The sequence below is a fragment of the Vombatus ursinus genome, unplaced genomic scaffold, assembly GCF_900497805.2.
Source record: "Vombatus ursinus unplaced genomic scaffold, bare-nosed wombat genome assembly UNPS02014809.1, whole genome shotgun sequence".
Taxonomy (NCBI): Eukaryota; Metazoa; Chordata; class Mammalia; order Diprotodontia; family Vombatidae; genus Vombatus; species Vombatus ursinus.
In genome coordinates, this window is record NW_020954587.1 from 3505731 (window position 1) to 3525394 (window position 19664).

General features: G+C 35.9%; 1 protein-coding gene across 4 annotated transcripts in view; it reads right to left on the reverse strand.

The window, feature by feature from the left end:
* Positions 1-6943: 6943 nt before the first annotated feature.
* Positions 6944-19664, reverse strand: part of RPGR (retinitis pigmentosa GTPase regulator) — a 94483-nt gene continuing 81762 nt past the window's right edge. For all 4 annotated transcript variants that reach the window (XM_027875582.1, XM_027875584.1, XM_027875585.1 and 1 more), the window contains 2 exons: positions 16668-16756; positions 6944-9981 (listed from right to left, as the gene is read on the reverse strand). In XM_027875582.1, coding sequence (XP_027731383.1) covers positions 9754-9981; positions 16668-16756 — 317 coding nt within the window. In that variant the 3' untranslated portion in view covers positions 6944-9753. The remainder of the gene's footprint in view (positions 9982-16667; positions 16757-19664) is intronic.

A 19664-nucleotide genomic window follows, 5' to 3' on the forward strand; every position in this document is an offset into this window, starting at 1 on the left:
AAGAAGCTCAGCCCAAAATTTAATATAGCTCACAGAAAATGGTCTTTATTTTCTTCATAGAGTATGAGGCAAGATGGTCCACTAACGTGAGGAAGAAGAGGTGTGATGCAGGAACCTGGAGAGAGGAGAAATTTTAGAATATCCACTCTAGGGAGTGAAAGAGTGAATCAGAGAAAAATAAAAAGATTGCTTTCCTATGGTGAAAGCCCAGTTAGTTGTAGAGTTATATAGAAAACATGAAATTGTGGTGGACCCAGTCCATATAGTTGCATGACTTCTCCCAGCACAATTAAGCAGTATATGAATAATAGTGGAAGATGTCTTCACTCCAGCAGAAATTATGATAAGATATAGGGGAGTTGGAATTGTTTTATTCATTTTTTATTTTATTTTCAGCTCCTGTTTCTCTTCCTTCCACCTCTCCTTCCTCCCCTCACTGAGAAGGCAAGAAAAACAAAACCCATTACAAATACATATAGTCAAGAAGAACAAATTCCCTCAATAGCCAGGCCACCCCAAAAGAAAAGAAGACATGTTTCACTCAGTACTCTGAATCATCAGCTGTCTGTCTGGAGATGAGTAACATGTTTCATCATGAGTCCTTTGGAATTGTGGTTGGTCATTGTGTTGATCAGAATTCCTAAATCTTCCAAAATTATTGTTACAATATTGTTGTTATTATATACATTTTTCTCCTGGTTTTGTTCACCCACTTTGCATCAATTCATATAAGTCTTTCTAGGTTTTTCTGAAACTATTCCCTTTATAATTTCTTACAGCACAAAAGTATTCCTTCACATTCATATACCATAACTTGTTCAGTCATTCCCTAATTGATGGGCATCCCTTCAGTTCTTTGTCATCACAGAAAGAGCTGCTATCAATATTTTTGTACATGTGAGCCCTTTTCCACTTTCTCTGATTTCTTGGCAGGGGTGGAGGGTAGACCTAACATCAGTATGACTAGGTCAAAGGCTATTTGCAGTATAATAGTTTTGGGGGCCTAGGGCTGGACTAGTTCACAGCTCTATCAATAGTACCTATTTTGCTACAGTCACACCAACATCAGTCATATTAAATTTGGAATTCTTGATCATCAAAGTGGAATATTTCTGAGTAATGGTTTTAGAGTATAACAATTCTTGCCTGCAGCTATGTTAGAGTGGAGTAGGTCATAAAAGCTGAAGAAATTGGGATGTCAGGGAGTTTGAGGGAACAACAACATGTATGTTGAAGATACCTAGTATGTGACATGGGTTTGGGTGGACTATAAACAGGTACTGAATTACTCAAGAAAAAAAATTAAAATCACTCAGGGGCCAGTAGACCTGGATTGGGTGAGTGAACCTGAAAAGAGAAGAGTTTGCCAAGTTATGGTGACAGAAGGGAATTCTAGAAATGGCAAAGAGTATAACAACTCCTTTTGTAAAACAGACATGGGGTAGAGGTACACTTGAGAATGTGTGACCAATATTGGAGAGGCTAATCAGTTATATCATGTTTTCTGGGAAGAGGCAGGTCTATGTGAGTGTTGGAAGATGGAAAGGAACACATGAGGAGAGGTCTAAGAAGAAGTTTGTTAACATTAGAATGGCGATCCCAGAGAACATAATGGAAAGGGTAGCCAGAGCCAGATTAGGACATAGTATAAGCAAGGCTAAGTTGCTTGGAGATGATAGAACTAGAAGTTTGGGAAAGTTAAGCTTGCTTAATCAGCCTGTTCTGAATCATAGGAATTGGAAGAGTAAGAGGTAGGACTTTGTAAGCCATCAAGGACATATATCTTTTGCCTGCAGCTCCCACTCTCCATTCCTGCAAACTGCCAAGGATTCATCAATTCTATTATTTTTCAAGTGTTAAGGAGAAAAGATTTTGGGCTTGGTGTTACCAACTCTTTAGGTAATTGAGGTTTTGCTTGAAAAAGGTCTGATATCTGAATCTTTGTCCTAACCTAGATCCTTTAGGTGAAGACCAGTTGTTAGAGGGTCTAGTCCTGGAGGTAAGGTACCTGCTGCCTTGGCCTTAGAATGAGGGGTCAGGTTATCTGAAGAACGGGAGTACACTGGCTCCTAGAGGCAAGGACCTCATGTCTGCCGGAAGTTGACTTGAGTCAGATAGCTTAATCACCTCTAACTTATGTTGGTGGAGGAACGATGGGGAAAGGTAATGGAGGGAAGAAGTTCAGGCTACAGGGCCTCCTAATCTAGATAAAAGGTACTTGATCCATTTTTTTTTTTCTGTGTGCCTAGTAAGGCCAAATTTTGGAGTGATTATACGTCTAAATTAGTAGATTTCAAAGTTCTGGGACTTGACAAAAACTGCATCATCCTCATCAAGAGGATCTGGAGAAACTCATCACTTATAAGGAATGCCTTTTCAATTTGGACTCTGCACCGGAACTCCTCCAGGACAAGGGGAACACCTCTGGCAAATATCCATTTTCCCCTTTATGCTTTAGTTGATATCAATGATCAGAGGGTCATTGAGGTTATTTGTTACATACTTTGAGGAATCTAGTATAATTTTGATGATATATATGAGACACCTCGCCAAAGTAGCCTTTGAGGTGGTATTTCACTCTACCAAAATAAGTGTTATTTTATATTCAACAAGTGTTGCAAAATTGTATTTTGAATTCTGTACACCTTTCAGTTGATGGTGTGATGATAAAGATATTATAGGGTATCATTTATAAGAACCTCTGTTCCTTTTTAGTCGCCCCATCAAGGATTGCTTCAATGCACGTCCTAACTACTCTCATAATAATTTTTATGTAGTTGAGAAAGGAGGTGTATGAGTTCTTGGTTAATGATGTTCACTCAGTCACTATTTTTATGGCTGTAATGCCTTTTGCATGTTCTCCTTGCTTCAGGGACCTTCACGGAATCAATCAGTCAGCAACCTCAAAACTGTTTGACCTCCAGCACTGACATTCTCTGTATGTGCTTGGTCAAGTCCAAAATGCTCCCATTTTGAGTTTCTTCAGCACCATTTTCCATTTGCTCTACAAGGCTATCTAGGACCATTGCTGTCATGTGCACCATCATCCTCCCTGTCACCCAGGGTCACAGCCTCAATGTCCTCTACTCCTCACTGGTGCGTACTCCACATATCCAGTCTCTCGGGATGCCTTGTCATTTCCACCTTCACATCTCCAATAGGTCTCTTTCTCTTCACTCACAGTTGCTACCTGGTGCAGGCCCTCATGCCTGGACTATTGCAAAAACCTACTGGTTGGTCTCCCAGTCTTGCCTCTCTCCACTCCAGTCTATCTTCCACTCAGGTGCCAATGTGATCTTCCTGAAACCACAGGTCTAACCATGTCATTCCCCCTAGTCAATAAACTCCAGCATCTCTGTATTACCTCCACGATCAGGTGTAAAATCTTGTTTGGCTTTTAAAGCCCTTCACAACCTGGCCCATTCCAACTTTTCCATTCTTTTTACCTTTTACTTCTTTTCATATAATCTTTTCTTATTATAATAGATTTGCATCAGTTAAACTTCCATATAAAATTGCTAGAAAATAGGTCAATGTCCTTTCCTTTACCCATTTTCCATTTTTTAGTAGGAGAAACTTATTTTAGTTGTGCGTATCATTTTTTCTAATTTTTTATTCTTCTGGCTTTATGTTAATTTTAATCCAATAAATTTGTGGTATGACTATACACAGATAACTGATTCAACAAAAATTCTCACTTCAATGTCATTTACTGTTTTTAATCAAGTTCATTTTTTTTGTTGACATTACTTAAGGCTTATCACGTCAAGTACTATCCTATTTTTTTTCTCAAAGAAAATACTCATGATATATAGGTGTGAGGCTCTTGTATCTGTGTCATCTATTGAGTCTTTTAATTCTTACTAAAGAATGAACAAAAGCATATAAGCCAAGCTCTGCCTCAAAATTACTGATATGAAGAACCAGAAGGACATCTCTAACTAGGAACAGTTCTTAGGGACTTTCATGGTAGTTCTAGTTTCAGCTGACTGCTGCCAGCTCAACTCAAGATTAAAACACTCCTCAGTCATGTTTTCCAATATATTTTTCATTGTCATTGCAATATATGCAAGTTAAATAAGCATATTTAGTATGATACACAGTTGCTTCCCTGTAAGGTGAGGAAATATATATTGGAAAACATGGTTCAGGAGTAAGGCATGAGAGAGGCCAAAGGCTTATAGACTAGAAAACAGGGTAGCGCTGAGTCTCTGTGTACTTAGTTAGTAGACACAGTCTCTTATTAGGACCATATTCCAAGTTTTTCCAGTATGGTAAAATTTGACATACCTTATACTCTGCTGAAACAGACTTTGAAAACCTAAGAACTCAGGGTAACCATGTCATGATAATGCACTGAAGGAGGACTTTTGTGAAGGTTCATTGGCTTACCAGAAAACAAAGAAAAATCTCTGTGAGATATCTAGTTGTTTCTGTTCAGTCATTTCAGTCATGTCTGACTCTCTGTGACTGATCCCATTTGGGGTTTTCTTGGCAAAGATACTGGAGTGGTTTTGCCATTTCCTTCTCCAGCTCATCTGACAGAGGAGGAAACCAAGGCAAACAGGGGTTAAGTGACTTGCCTAAGGTCACACAGCTAAAGTGTCTGAGGCTACATTTGAACTCGGGAAGATGAGTCTTCCCAACTCCAGACCCAGTGCTCTATTCACTGTGCCATCTAGCTGCCCTGTAAGATATCTGACATTTCCAAAGTAAAAAAAAAAAATGGCTAAATCAGTTGGTTAGAGGGCTTATTAGAAATTCCAAATACATTTTGGGAGATGTAAACAGGTTTTTTTTTCCTCAACTGATACAAATATTAGGCAAGATGCTAAGCTTTTTTTTGTTGTTTAATTAAAAACTACTCCTAAATTATCATGCCTTACACAACTCTTACGCTCAATTATTTCATTTGCTCTTAATATTACTTAAAATACTAGAAATCCATAGTAATACAATCACATAAATTTCACACCAAAAAAGAAGTGAAGGCTATTCAGAAATAAAGGGCATCTAAAGTTTGAGAAAAGATTCCCTTAACTTTCTGTGCTAAAGTAAATTTTAATTTAGCTATCATAATTGTTAGAGTAACTTATATTAAAGTTCCTACTGGACTAGAAATGTGTTTTTCTCTTTATCCTTTGACATGAACCAGCTGTAACACATCCCTCAAAATTTTAAAGATTCTTTCAGAAAGATTGTGTTTATTTTCTCATATTGGTCTATTCTTCCCATTTTGATCTTTCAACTTCAGTATATAATTGTCTGTGACATTAAAACTCAAATGACATTAAGTAAAATTATCAATTCTCTGGAAAAGTTTTCAACTATTTAATCAGTTTAAATTTAAGATCAAATAAAGGCAGATTCTGCAATTGAGATAAGATGCAAGACCTTTTTATTTACCATAATCTCATCTAAAATTGCTTTGCCAGGTCAGTAATTTCTTGTTTAAAGTCTTATTAATAGTTCAAACATAATCTTTTATCAATTAGGATTTAGATTTCCTGAAATACAGACTTTGAATGTCTTGATAAGTCTTAACTTCCTTTTCATTCATCCATTCTCTAGACCTCAGAAAAAAGAAAGATATATCATTCTTCTTCTTTTTTCTGTGCTAAGTATCCAAGAATTTACATTAAACACCCTTATTACATATTGTTATATACACTTGTACAACTATTTTGAAGCTGTATGCCTGCACCTAAAGAAATTTGCAAGATTGAAAACTTTCAATTTTGGTAGCATCACCAACTCAAAATGGATAGGAAACTTTTAATTCTTACTGAAGAATGAACAAAGGTATATAAGCCAAGCTCTGCCTCAAAATAATTACAAAGACCCAGAAGGACATCTCTAACTAGGAACAGTTCTTAGGGACTTTCATGGTAGTTCTAGTTTCACCTGTCTGCTGCTAACCCTATTCAAGGTTAAATAAAACAAAACCCCCCAAAACCAGGCAGCTCAATTATCTCTCTTTCATAGAAGTTTCAGAAGCTTTAGGAAGCTCTTTAGAAGCTGGGAGGAGAAAAATGTGCATTCCTTCTCTAGTGAGGCAGATCAACTATATTCCACTTATGTATAGCTTAAACAGCCCAAACTCTGACCCATGGACAAGATAATTGGGCTGCTATTGATAGTATGAAAATACTCAATTCTGAATTTCATGTTTATAATAATTTGAAAGAAAAAAAAGCATCAAAATAATCTGTTCAAATAATAAACTCAAAATGAGAAGCAATTTCCACATTTAACATTTACTAAGTACCCATGGTTTCTGGGACACTTAAAAGAAGTTAAGGACAACAGTTCTATCAACATTCTTGCACTGCAGCAATGGGGTGAATGATGGAGTTTTTTGGTTTGTTTTAAGGCAAGTACCAGGAGTGCAATCTCAGCATTACAGGAACATTTATAAAATATCATTTAAGGATCCAAGACTCAATGAGAATCTCTTCAGAATACTGTAATGTTTTAGTTAGTCCAAGAGGACTAACATTGCAAACTACTATAATTACTTTGCTGATGAATCTACACCTTTAAGATTGAAGTATTCTTTCACGAGCGCACATTTCCTTCCCTCATATGTTAAAGCCTCTAGTGCTAACTAGTTCTTTTTTCCCTTTGTTGTTTTCATCAAATACTTTTATGTGGACATAAGATTGCTTAGAAAACTTGCAAAACATCCCATGCAAAAATATCCTAAATGAAATATATAAACAAATAATAAATATATTTAAATATGTATTATATTTAAATTAATTAATACAATACATTAACTATATATTTTATATATTTACATATAAATATATATTTAAATTATTTAAATTCTATATCTACATTTTAAATATATAGATATAAAAATAATATAAATACATAAAATATATCTAAAATATAAATAATATAAATACATAAATAAAATATATCTAAAATGTGATCCATGATAACATTAATGCTTTTAATGACCTTTAAAAAGAGAAGTAGCAGATCTCTTTTTCAGTGATCTACTACAGGATGACATGAATAAGAGAAACACAGGATGTGTATGCTATACAACTTCATGGAGTATCTGCACCAATGAGGTCACATACTAACAAAATATTGAATGATGGAAAGTTTAGAGTAATGTTACTAGAGGAGAAAGACCAATCAGAGGATAAGCTGTAAAGATCAGGAATTTTAGGCATAAAATGAGTCTTTAAACTTTGAAAGAATTAATAAATGCAAGCCCTTTTATTATTGAAATCAGTAGGATTTGACAATTCTGTTGGATTAATTCTAACAATGATCTTCCTCATTTATTGAAAAAAAAAGAAAAATTGCAAACACAAGTTGGTTTCTCTAAAAGTTTTGTGTTCAAATGTCTCCTTTTTATCTAATTGGAAGTTTAAGTTATATTCAAAATGGTTCTAAAACTCTAGGTAACAGTCTAGAATAAGAGTCCATTTTTTATCGCTCTATATTTTCCTGAAGTTAACTTCTTTTAGAGGTCAGATACTCAAGGAAATGCAAATGACAAATACAGTACGAGCATACTTCAGAGTCTAAAGGGAAATACAATCTTCTTCAGGCTGTTATTATCAAATAGTCCATTAGCACTCCTACAATGGAGGTAGCCTTGGCTTTCATTACACTCGACTACTAAGCACACTTGAGAAAGGCATTTAAATGTACCTCTTCCTCTGATAAAGCTACATTATTTACCTACTTGATAACCATATGCCTTATGACCTCTTTTACCAAAATCTTTAACTTAATCCTTTCCCTAGTCTCTTACCAATCCCTTTTCCTAATAAAGGGAAAGGTTTTCAACCAAAATGACTGGCATTTCTTGGCACTCTGACCTTTTCTTGTATTGGAATCTCGCTCTGTGTGTGTGTGTGTGTGTGGGGAAGGGGTGTATGAGAGAGAGAGGAGAAAGAGAGAGTATATAAACACTTTTGTAATAGTAATGCTGTATTTGCAACAACCAAGTCACCAGGAATTGCACTGATTTACCATTAATAAAATTGGAATTCTCCTCAAGGGAACAGATGACTATCACAAAATTTTCATGTTATGTTCTGTGGTGGGGAGGTAAACAAGAACCAGCCTGGGTCCAAATAACATCTCCTTGGAGGAACCACTGAGCTATTATATATCTGTGTTCATGATACTATTATCTGAATGGGAATGGAAGGAAAAAAAGACAGCAGGCAGGGCCTGCTGCCAAGATTTTTTCAGCCTAAAGAAATAAAATAAATTACCCTGAACTTTGCAATGTTTCCTTATTGGGGAAGGTGGTGTGATAGTATCAGAGGTGTTGTCTACAGGGAAACAGAAGTGCTTTGCCACTTTGTATGAGGTCTGCACATCGCCTGGAAGGGATGGTATAGAGGTAGAATACTTGCTAATGGGTTCCCCTACCCAACCAGGGCAGGAATTAGAGGGGGGGAGGAAGAAAAGGGGGCTTTTATTTTGATGAGTCCTAGAAATTATGGCTCTGAGGAATGCTTTGGCTCAGGGCAAATGCCTTTAGAACTATCTTCTAGCAATTATGGTTATCTTCAAGTAAGTCTAAATTTGGGACAATGGGAGGTAGTCATTGCATCTCAAATCCTAACGTGATCTGTAGTACTATCTATATGACTTGAGCAAGAATTTGTTAAATAGAATATCTTTTCCACTGCTTTAATCAGTGACAGTGACTTCAATATAAGTACAAAATATTCTATCATAAAGGGGTTATGTACAGAGCCTACTGCATAGTCTTTATGCATATTGCATATGCATAATGTACAGAGCCTATTGCATAGTCTTTTCTGTGGAGGGCAATGACATAAGTAGAACCTTTCTTATAAGAAGGTGCCTATATTATCATGGACATTCTTAGCATTTCGTACCTCAATGATAGATGCAGATTGCCATGTGATTTATTTGGTCATGGTATCCACTATCTATCTTAGAGAATGTCAAAATGTTCAGATCTAGCCTCCTCACTGTCTTGTTTGACTATCTCAAAAGGGCAAGTCTAAAAATTCAAAGTTGGGTGACTTGGTCTTATCAAATGGAAAAATTTCAAACCAATGGCTCAAAAAAAAAGGAAATGTAAATAATGAAGCTATACTATTAACAATGTTTTTCTATAAAACTGAGTTATTTACATCAGCAGCTGTGTATTGATTTATTTACCCTGGTAAATAAATTTTGCTTCGATCAGCACTTATAAGTGACAATTTATAAAATTACAGTGTTGTTAACAAATTTAAATTTGTCCTGATTTTTTCAACTAATAGCTGCAAGTGCCCCTCAACTTTAATCCTATTATCATTCCTAAGAGTGTAACACACCAGAGATGATTTATTGAAATGTACTCACTGAAAACAATTTTGCTTGTGTTTTTCAAACAATGCAAAAAAGTTACAAATAGATACACTTTCATGAGTTTGAAATAGTTTTAAAGAATCGTAAAAACTGCTTAGTAGAAATTATTAAATGTCTGAATTCATTTTTCACATAAAAAAATATATTTTTATTACAACACTGAACAATTAAGGCCACAACACTTTAGTTAAGATTTTCAGAATGTACTTCTTATACTAATATTATCAGTAGAAATAAATACCAATACCATGGTCACAATGTCCAAACCCCAAGAAAACAAATAATTAACTTACAGTACAAAGTTCATTATCAGCAACTTTCAGAAGCCATAATTATTTTCAAGTATAAATTGCAACATGTGCTTGGAGACCACAAACAATAAATATGTATTTATAGAATTGTACATGACTTTGACTTTCTCTCCTGATTAGCTGATGAAGGTTCCATATGGTTTTGCCCTGTGTGGTTTTGGTTTTCATCTTTTCTCTCTTTCCCATTTGCTTGATCTCCTATTGGTCTTGCTTCTACAACTACGAGTGGCTCAACAGTAGGCTTTGCTTCAAGAATACTCTGCACATTTTTTTGACTTGTCACTGACTTCCTCTTAAAAAGAGAAACCTAAAAAAAACCGCAATTGACAGACTTTTTGAAAGAATTGACAGAACAAAAGACTTACACTTAATGACATACAGATGCTAATATCTTTCCATTAGGTATCATAACTATTACATCACATCTTTAGAGCACAAAGATTATGAGTGTGTTCCTACAGCAGGAAGCATCATTCGTTTCTGCTTCTTATCTGATAATGTTCAATTCGATCTAAAACTAGTAAAATCAAGTCCCAGGGCATGACTTTTATATACCCCGAACTTTACCCAGTTCTGGAAATACCTGGAGTTTTAGATTTAATTTTAAAATTAACATCTGAAATATAATACCCTGGGATGGTGTTAGTCTAGATTTGATGACTAGAATTCATCTAAGATAGCTAGATGGTCTATCCTGGATTTTAACTCCATATTAGGCATTTGTGTTCTTTTCTTTAAAGTTCAAAGGTCATTTTCTTGGGGGAAAAAAAGAGAAACAAACTAAGAGTTGGGTATTTCTGTCTTCTCTCCATGACAGTATTGTCATTCATCCACCCATCCTGATCAGTGCTTTTCGTTTCTCCACATACCTTTTAAAAATCACCCCTTTTTGTTATCCTCAGCATTTCCTCACCTTGTTCTGAACTTTAGAGTTCTTGACACTATCTTTATAGGACCACAATATGCTTTTGTATTTATATTGCTTCATCTGCTCCTGCTTCTGGGATCTTTTGTATGTGTCTATTTTAAATCTACATTGTTCCATGATCAGCTTCTTTAGACAATTTCCTCTTCACCGCAATCGTTTCTTTTTGTGATCTCAGACTGCCCTTAAAGAGTTTTAGTCTATGTGAAACTACTGATATCTTCCCCAAACCCTCTGATATCTGTTCCCCCCAAATCATATCAGACAATGCCCCATTTTCTCTCCTTCCCTATTACAAATCCTAATATGATTCCAATAATTTCTAATTCAGCAATCAACCATCTTTTCCTTTCTGGTGAGAAGCAGGATGAAAGTTTCAGTAATTGTTTCTTCCATTTTTTGAAATATAAGATTATTATTAAGACAAACCAAAAATTATTAACACATCCTCTTTCGGCAAGAGAGAGAACTCTATCAGATGTCTGGATAACTGAAGTCTCCCCTGTTATTACTATACCATGTCTTCAAGCCAGGCTTGTGATCAGTTTCCCAAACTTCTTCCCTGATTCCTTTTTGTACAAGTGGTACTCTGATAACAATATTGTATCTGTTTCTGCTTCCACTGATCTTTACTCAAATGTTCTTCATCATGCTTCCCTGTTATGATCCCTGAATTTCCTCGAATACAGTAAGTACATTTTCTTACTAGATGGTACCACTACTTCCCACTCCTCTCTTTTACCTATCCTATTCTTGCATAAGATACTTCAAGTCCATATTCCAATAATGTGTCCATTCCACATCTCAGTGATATTTGCGAGATAAATTTTTTTTCCTGATTTATGATTACTAGTTTCCCTTATTTATTACCCACATTTTGTACATTTATAAATAGACATCAGAGGTCATAAATTTTATCAATGCCTTTTTTCTTGGATTTTGAATTTCTGAGCTTTTCTACTGCTCCTCTTCCTAAGTATAGCTATTCTCCATGGTATATAGCTTGGTGGATAAATATAGAAAGTTTTTTCCTTCCCACTTTCTTTTGATTATATCTGTAAGATTCTAGGAAAATACATATACACACACACACACACATATATATATATGTATATATATATGTGTGTGTGTGTGTGTATGTATGTATGTATTTTACCAGTCACTGTTAAATGTCCTTCATTCCTGACCAAGAGTTCATCACATTTCTGCATTTTAATCTGTGAACCAGAAATTTAAAACCTTTCTCACACACTGCCTGCTCAACAGAGAATGCCAGAAGTATATGGACTATGGTGGCATTCAGAGGGTCAACTGTCTCCCTTATTCTACAGAATATATTTCTACTGATGTTTCCTAAGTTTCTATGAACTTTTCTGGTTATCATGTCACACTGTTGAGTGTACTGAACTCACAGTCCATTAAAATGTGATTTTTTGGGGTTTTTTTTTTTCATTTGAACTGTTGTCTAACCATGTCTTCTTTCATATTATAATCATATGGCTTATTTTTTGAACCTACATTTTAAAATGGCATGGGATTTTACATCCATCTCAATTACATTCCAACTTATTATACTGGATCCAATTAATTGTTCTAGCCTATCAAGATCTTTTGGATTAAATTCTTTCATCCTTTTCAACTTCATGTCTTCTCTAAATGTAATAAACATGTGACTTATGGCTCAATTCTATCCCAAAGCACTTCATGTCTCCATTTATTCTCCAAATAATTTGCAGATATTTTGAATGGTTACAACATTATCATAAGGAATCACTGTCTGTAGTTTTTGGTTTTAGAAGCATAGGAAACATTAATGTATGTAAAACATATATATGAATAATAAGAACATCAACTTAAATATAAACATAATATACAGTCATAAAATAATTGCTTATTTGGTAATAAACAATCATGGACTTACTCCTTAATCAAAATAACAAATAAAATGCCTCCCTAAACAAAAAGTGATAGTGAACAGAAGGGTAAGGTTAAGGTTTCTGTGTTAAAATGTTAACACAGGGAGTTAGATGTGAGTACTTAAGTATACTGGTTACTGTAAAGGGGATCCAACAACCCAAACTTGAGAAAAAGGGACACTTTCATTTTAGGCTGGGGGCAAAGTGCTGAAGATGCCAGAGTTAGAACTGGGAATAACTAAAGTGGCTTTTTAGAAAAGGGTAGCCTGACATAGAAGGGGAAATTTTTTTAAAATATGGATAAATTATATCCAAGATGATTAGTGAGTGGGAAGAATAGCCTATAAGTTGGGTCAAAAAGCATGGGATACAGGAGTAAAACAGTATTTCTAGGGAACAGTGGTTGGGGATATTTGGGAAGAGCTGGTTTCTGTACTTAAGGATGGTAACTGGTCAGAGCTGACAGAAATTTCAATCAAAAGCCAAAGTGCAGGTGACCCTGGGGCCCCAAACAGTCAAATAGAAGTGGATGTAATGTAATTAGTTAAACCTGGGATTAGAGAGTGGTTGCTTGACTAACATGAATAATAGTAACCCCAAGGGTAAAGACCAAGAGAAAAATCTATTAATGCAATCGAAGCCTGAGTTAGCTTTTTTTTTTTTTTTTTTTCTGGCTTGTCACAGTGTTGATTACATTGTTCTGACAATCTGCTAAAACTAAATGGGAAGTTATGATAGGGGACAGCTGGAAGGGAATGTTTAGTACTCTGAACCTGTGCCATATTGAGTAAAATAAAACTAGTTATAAGTACTTGAACTGTCTGTGATGGGCTTCAATGGACAAGATGAGAAAAAGGTGTATATTGCTGGAAAAAATGAGACCATCAAAAAAGCAAGGGGCATGATTCTTAGTGAATTAATTTCATTCCTTTATACCCTATCATAATGTAATTAAAATGTTAACTCTAGATCCACCTGAAATAAATGAGACAAGGACTCGGCTGATGTTGCTCTACCCTGTTTTGTTGTAAAACTCTTGAGTTTAAAGAATGAATCCTAAAAAAAGAAAAGTTTTCTGTTTTATTAAATAGCTCACTAAAGTAGAACATCCAGATGATAGTAGTTTCTGAAGAGCTAACAACATTCATATCCAAATAAATTGCACTGATTAGTCTGTAGGCAAAACATCTGGTGATTCCTAGATAATGCCCAGGCACAGAGTAAGTGTCCTTTGCTGCCCGTTAAGAAGCAAGGTGCTAGCCTGGCCATCAGCAATATTTCCGACAGGGGGCAGAGTTCTGGCAGACAGTGATCATGTCCTGAGATTCTCTGCATTCCCCAGAATGTCCAACACCATGCCTTGCACACAGCTGGCACTCATTACCTTTTGACTGACTGATTTGGTACTAGAACAAGTGGTAAAAGAACTTGAGAGTCAGGAGACTTTTTCCTTTTTGCTAGCACTGATTTACAAGGGTGGCCCTAGGGTATTATTTATTTAATTTCTTTCTGCCTCAGATTTCATTGAAAAATGAAAATATTAACATCTTCCTATACTCAGTCTCATGGCAATGTCGTATGTGTTAGGATCAATAATGGAGATTCTAAGAAATTTCTACAACTTGGTAAAACATTCTGATTATAAAAATATTTCCATTTTGTCAGAACAAAGAACTAAGTACTTCGATATTTTAAAATGTGTAATTTTATGGGTCTGGTTAGTCTTCTGACCTTGGATAAGTCACAACTGAGCCTCAGTTTCATCATCTGTAAAACAGGGAGTAGGACAAGATGGCCTCCGATGGCCATTCCTGGTATAAATCCATGCTCCGTTTTTTCAATATTTTTTTTTATTTTAGTCAATATTTCCCAATTACATGTAAACAACTTTTAACATTCATTTTTTAAAAACTGAATTCCAAGTTCTATCCCTCCCTCCTGCCCCTCTCCCTTCCTTGAGAAGGCAAACAATTCGATAATAATTACACATGTGAAGTCATGCAAAACATATTTCCACAGTAGCCGTGTTGCAAGAGAAAACATGGACAGAAAAGGGAGAAAAATAAAGTTAAAAAAGGATGCTTCAATCTGCCTTCAGAGTTCATATGGCTCCACTGTTTATAGGTCTCTTCTATTGACGTAGATTACAACCCTTCCATAACTTACTCCATCTTCGAGAGCTGCTGAGGCCAACACTTTCATCACCCTATAACTACCCTGATGATGATCTTTAAAGCCTTCTGACTATAAAAATTTTCATTTGTTAAGACTATAATGATATTGAAAAATACATGCCCAAAATGTCATTCAATATTTTGGAGTCAGGAAGCCAAAGTTACACATGTAAAATTTAAAAATACCATATACAAATATTAACAACAAATATCAATACTAGTTCAGTGAATCACAGAGCTTCAGAGATGAAAGGAACCTTAGGGATCACCTAGTCCAATCTTTCATCTTACAGACTGAAGACCGGAGAGAGTAAGCAACTTGGCTCAGATGACAAAACTGGTTAATAAAAGAGGCAAGATTAGAATCTATCTGTTTTAGAATTATAAGATCCTAGATTTAGAGTTGGAAAGGACCTTAAAGAACAATGAGTTCAACCCCTTCATTGTACAAATGAGAAAAATGAGACTTAAGTTCCTACAAGTACTAAGCTGCAAAAATGAGATTTGACTAAATTAAGCCTTGAAGACAGGCAAAGACTTCAATAGAAAAAGCATTCATTCCAGAGATGGGATCATATGAGCAGAAACATGGAAAAATGAGAGCACTATACAAGAATGTGTGATGGAAAGGAAGCTAGTTTGGCTATACCTGGACTAAGTCCACTAGTGTCCTTTCCACTACACCATGAACTACGGTAAAATAATTCACTTCTAAAAAGTATATTTGAGCTACTTATTTGATAAATAAGTCACCTACTTCCAGCCATGACCAAAAACACACCGCTAAAATTCAAATATTTCCTCTATAGTTTGCCTTCCTGGTTTTACTCGGGTCTTTTTCTTTTTCTCATTCCCTTACTTTTGAAGTGTCTTCCCTCTCACAATTTTTCTCTTTTATACATTTTTCCTATTTCTGATGTTGATAATTATTTCTAATTCACTCAGGTGTTCACCCCATAACAATTCAAACATCTCTAATCAATTCTATATCAAGGGGAATCTGTTCAGTTTTCTCCTCCTGTGTTTAGTACCCCACAATACAAAACACTGTTACATAACTGAAAAGCAGTATGTTTAGCTAAAAAAAGTCTATAAAACATGACAACTGATGGTCCATTCTGGTAGTTGTTCTCCTAAATGCTACCATTTTCTCTGCAGGAAACAATGTGAAACGTAATTCCTACATAAATGTTTATAAATGTTCATGTAATCCTTGAAAGTGTGGCCTCAATTCATTTGAGCACTGCAACCAACCTGTAAGCAAAAGAAGCCTGTCCCCATTAGTGCTACTGCCTCAGTAACACGGCCCCGATGTGCTTTCATACTTTCAGATAGTCAACTTTGTATTTCCTTCCTTCTCCATGTCGCTCCTGGCTCCTCCTTTTCTAGTTACTACACTAAGGGTTTTCCATTACAGTTTTAACCCCGAGGTAATCATTTCTTATTTTTAATTTTGGTTTTCAATAATATTTTTATTAAATAACTACATCAACATGAATGGGAGAATAAAAAAAAACCTCTATGACAATTTTGGAAAAATATTAAGGAGAAAAGATGTTATATTAATCTGATAAGAGGCTTAGAGCAGTTATTTGCCTCTTCACTCAAATGTAGGCAGGAAAGAGAACAAGGCTGAAAAGGCTGAGCCTGTGGAAGTTTTTGTGTATGTGCTCTGGTCTAGCTCACAAAGCAAGAGAAAAATCTCCTTTCCATACTGCACAATAAGCAAACCAGAAACAGCTCCATAATATCTGTGAATACTTTGAAGTTTGCATGGAGGATGGCATAAGGCTGGGTTCTCACTGGCCAGTGCCCTGTACACTACATAAATATAGGACAACATATGGCCTGACTTCTCCACATCTCCATAGGCCATAAAACATATATCAAAGGAATGAAAATATCTGAGTAAAGACACCAGAAATATTAAATCAATACTCATTTATCTGCAACAAGAGAGAAATTTAATGTCACTTACCGTTCGTGATTTTTTAAGAAATCTATTTGGTACTACTATAAAATATTCCTGGACTTCTGAATTGCGTGGCATATGTTCATTTGTGTTTCCTAAAACAGAATTACACCTTTAGAAATATATTTCTGATTACCAAAAAGAAGCAAGAACTTATTATTTCCATTGAAAACAACCAAGATCTCAATTTGAGAAGATGATTCAAAAAAACTGCTAATACTTGGCACTGGTGAGCCCACAGATGGAAAATTGTGCTCAGTTCTGGAACACCACATATAAATGAGATGGTGACAAACTAGAGTGTGCCTGGGGAAAGGTTTATTGCTGTTCAGTTGTTTCAGTTGTGTCCAATTCTTTGTGACCCAATTTCTGGTTTTCTTGGCAAAGATACTGGAGTGGTTTGCCTTTTCCTTCTCCAGCTCATTTTACAGACAAGGGAACTAAGGCAAACAGGATTAAGTGACTTGCCCAGGGTCACACAGTTAGTGTATGAAGCCAGATTTGAACTCACAAAGATAGGTCTTTCTGCCTCCAGGCGTGGTACTCTATCCACTGAGCCACCCAGCTGCCCCTATGTGTGGAGGGTACTGCAGCAAAATAATGATAGAACCTGAAATCATGCTCAAGAAGATAATTTGTAAGAACTGGGAAAATTTAGGCTGGAGAAAAGATGACAATGGTACAGCAGAGAGAATACTGAGATGTGATGTCTGAGTCCTTGCTGTGCCAAGATCCCCATAGGGCCTTGAACAACTCACTTAACTTCCTTGGGGTTCAGTTTCTTTGTCTGTAAAGTGGCTGGATGTGACTGCTCAGGTCCTGCCAACTTTACTTCTCTTGTTTCTAAACACGGCTCCTGCACATCCTTCTCTGCAAAGTCTTCAGACTGCCTCCACTGTTGGGGCCATTCTTCTCAGACTCTTGAATCTAACCACTTTGTGTCTGGGGCAGCCAGGTGGTGCAATGGACAGAGGATTGGACCTGGCATCAGGAAGACCTAAGTTCAAATCAGGCCTCAGAAACTTACTAGCTGTGTGACCCTGGGCAAGTCACTAACCCTATTTGACTCAGTTTCCTCATCTGTCAAATGAGCTAGACAAGAAAATGGCAAAGCACTTCAGTATCTCTGCCATGAAAACCCCAAATGGGGTTATAAAGAGTCAGACATGACTGAAACAACTAAACAACAACAAAACTTTGTTTTTAATCTCTTTATATTTACTATTATACACTTATATACATCTCTGTTGCTCCCCTCCCCCCAACTCCTACACCTTTAGACTTGTTGCCTGCATGTGGTTATTGTTCCATTCATTAAAGTTGTATCCCCAGAGCCTAGCACAAAGCCTGACAGGTAACAGATAATAAATATGTATTCTTTGATTTACGGATCCTGTGTGACATTATATCTGCCTTCAAATAGCTGACATATGGAAAAGGTGGTAGATTAGTTCTATAGAGGTCCAAAAGATAGCTAGAGCTAATGGGCAAAAGTTATGAGGAGACTCAGTTTAACAGAAAACATTCGAACATTTAGACTTAAGAATGAAACTGGGTGCCTTGTGAGGGAGAAAGCTCCCTGTTACTCTAAATGTTCAAGAAGAAAGGCAGGAAGTTGTAAGGGATTCCTGAATGGTATAAAAAATTGGACCTCTAAATTCTTTGCTAAATTTAAGACTCTATGATTCATGATTAAGTATATTTAAATAGGTTAATGTTTAATGATGTCAGGACACCAATATAAAAGAACATACAGATAGCAGACAAATGTCCAAAATTTGCTTCAGAAGATAATGTTAAATATAAACCAAAACACCAGAAAATATCTCCTTGATGAATGAATTGTTTGCACTTCAAGAAGAAACAGATTACAGGTGTTCTGATTTACATTTAAACTAAGAGTGAATTTACCTAGGTGGAGCCTATATGGATATTTCAATTGTACTTATGACTCACTGCCTCAATTTCTTTTAATTCAAAACATTAAACAATTTAAAGTGCATTTTTCAATGTTTTTTCAACTCTCGAAGATGCATGCTGAGAATAGAAATAGTGACATATTAACAAATGAGTTAAGTAAGAAGCAAGGACAAGTAATAAAGAATGAAGGAAAAAGCATGGCACAGTTCTGAAAGAATAGTGTCAAGACTGTCAAAGCTTAGGAAGAGCTGAGGCAGTTTTTTAGTTATAAGGGGAAAGGAAGAGGCTTAAAGAAGGGAGAAGACAATTTCTTGGGGTGGGGCATAGACAAGATGACAAAACGAGGTGAAGGAGAGAAAAGAGACATTCTGAATCCTTTTTCTCTGCCAAGGAGAATAACCTTGGAATTGATAGAATAGGCAGAATCCAGTTATTCTGAGAGCTGAGACATAAGATAGAAGGGGGTAAGAAGAAAGCATGTAGATTTTCTTAATGAATTCAATTCTTACCAGAGGAAATTCATCAAGCAATCAGAAAGCATTTATTAAATACCTACTATGTATTAGGCATCGTACTAGGAGCTTCGGGATAGGAAGAAAAAATAAAATAGGCACCGATCTGCAGAAGCTTTCATTCTATGTGATGTGACAACACACTATCTAGGCTAGAGATCAAGATTAGATGTGTGATTTCACTGGTACAAAGAACTATGGGATGCAGAACTTCTTTCTACCTCCTTTGGTAGCCCCAGTAAAACCCTACCTTCTACAGGAAGCCTTCCCTAACCCCTCCTAATTCTGGTGCCTTCGCTCCATTAATTATTTCCCATGTATTCTGTACGTAGCTTGCTTTGTATATATTTATTTTAATATCTCCCTCACTAGATTGTAAGCTCCCTTAGGTCAGAGACTGTCTTTTGCCTCTTTTTGCATTCCCACTGTTTGGCAGAGTGACAGGTATATGGTAAAACCTTAATAAATGCTGACTGATTAATTAATTAAACTGTGTGAAATGGTAGCTAAAAAACAAACAAACCTGCCACAAGAACTTTAGGACTAGGCAGATTATAGTCTCATCGTTCCC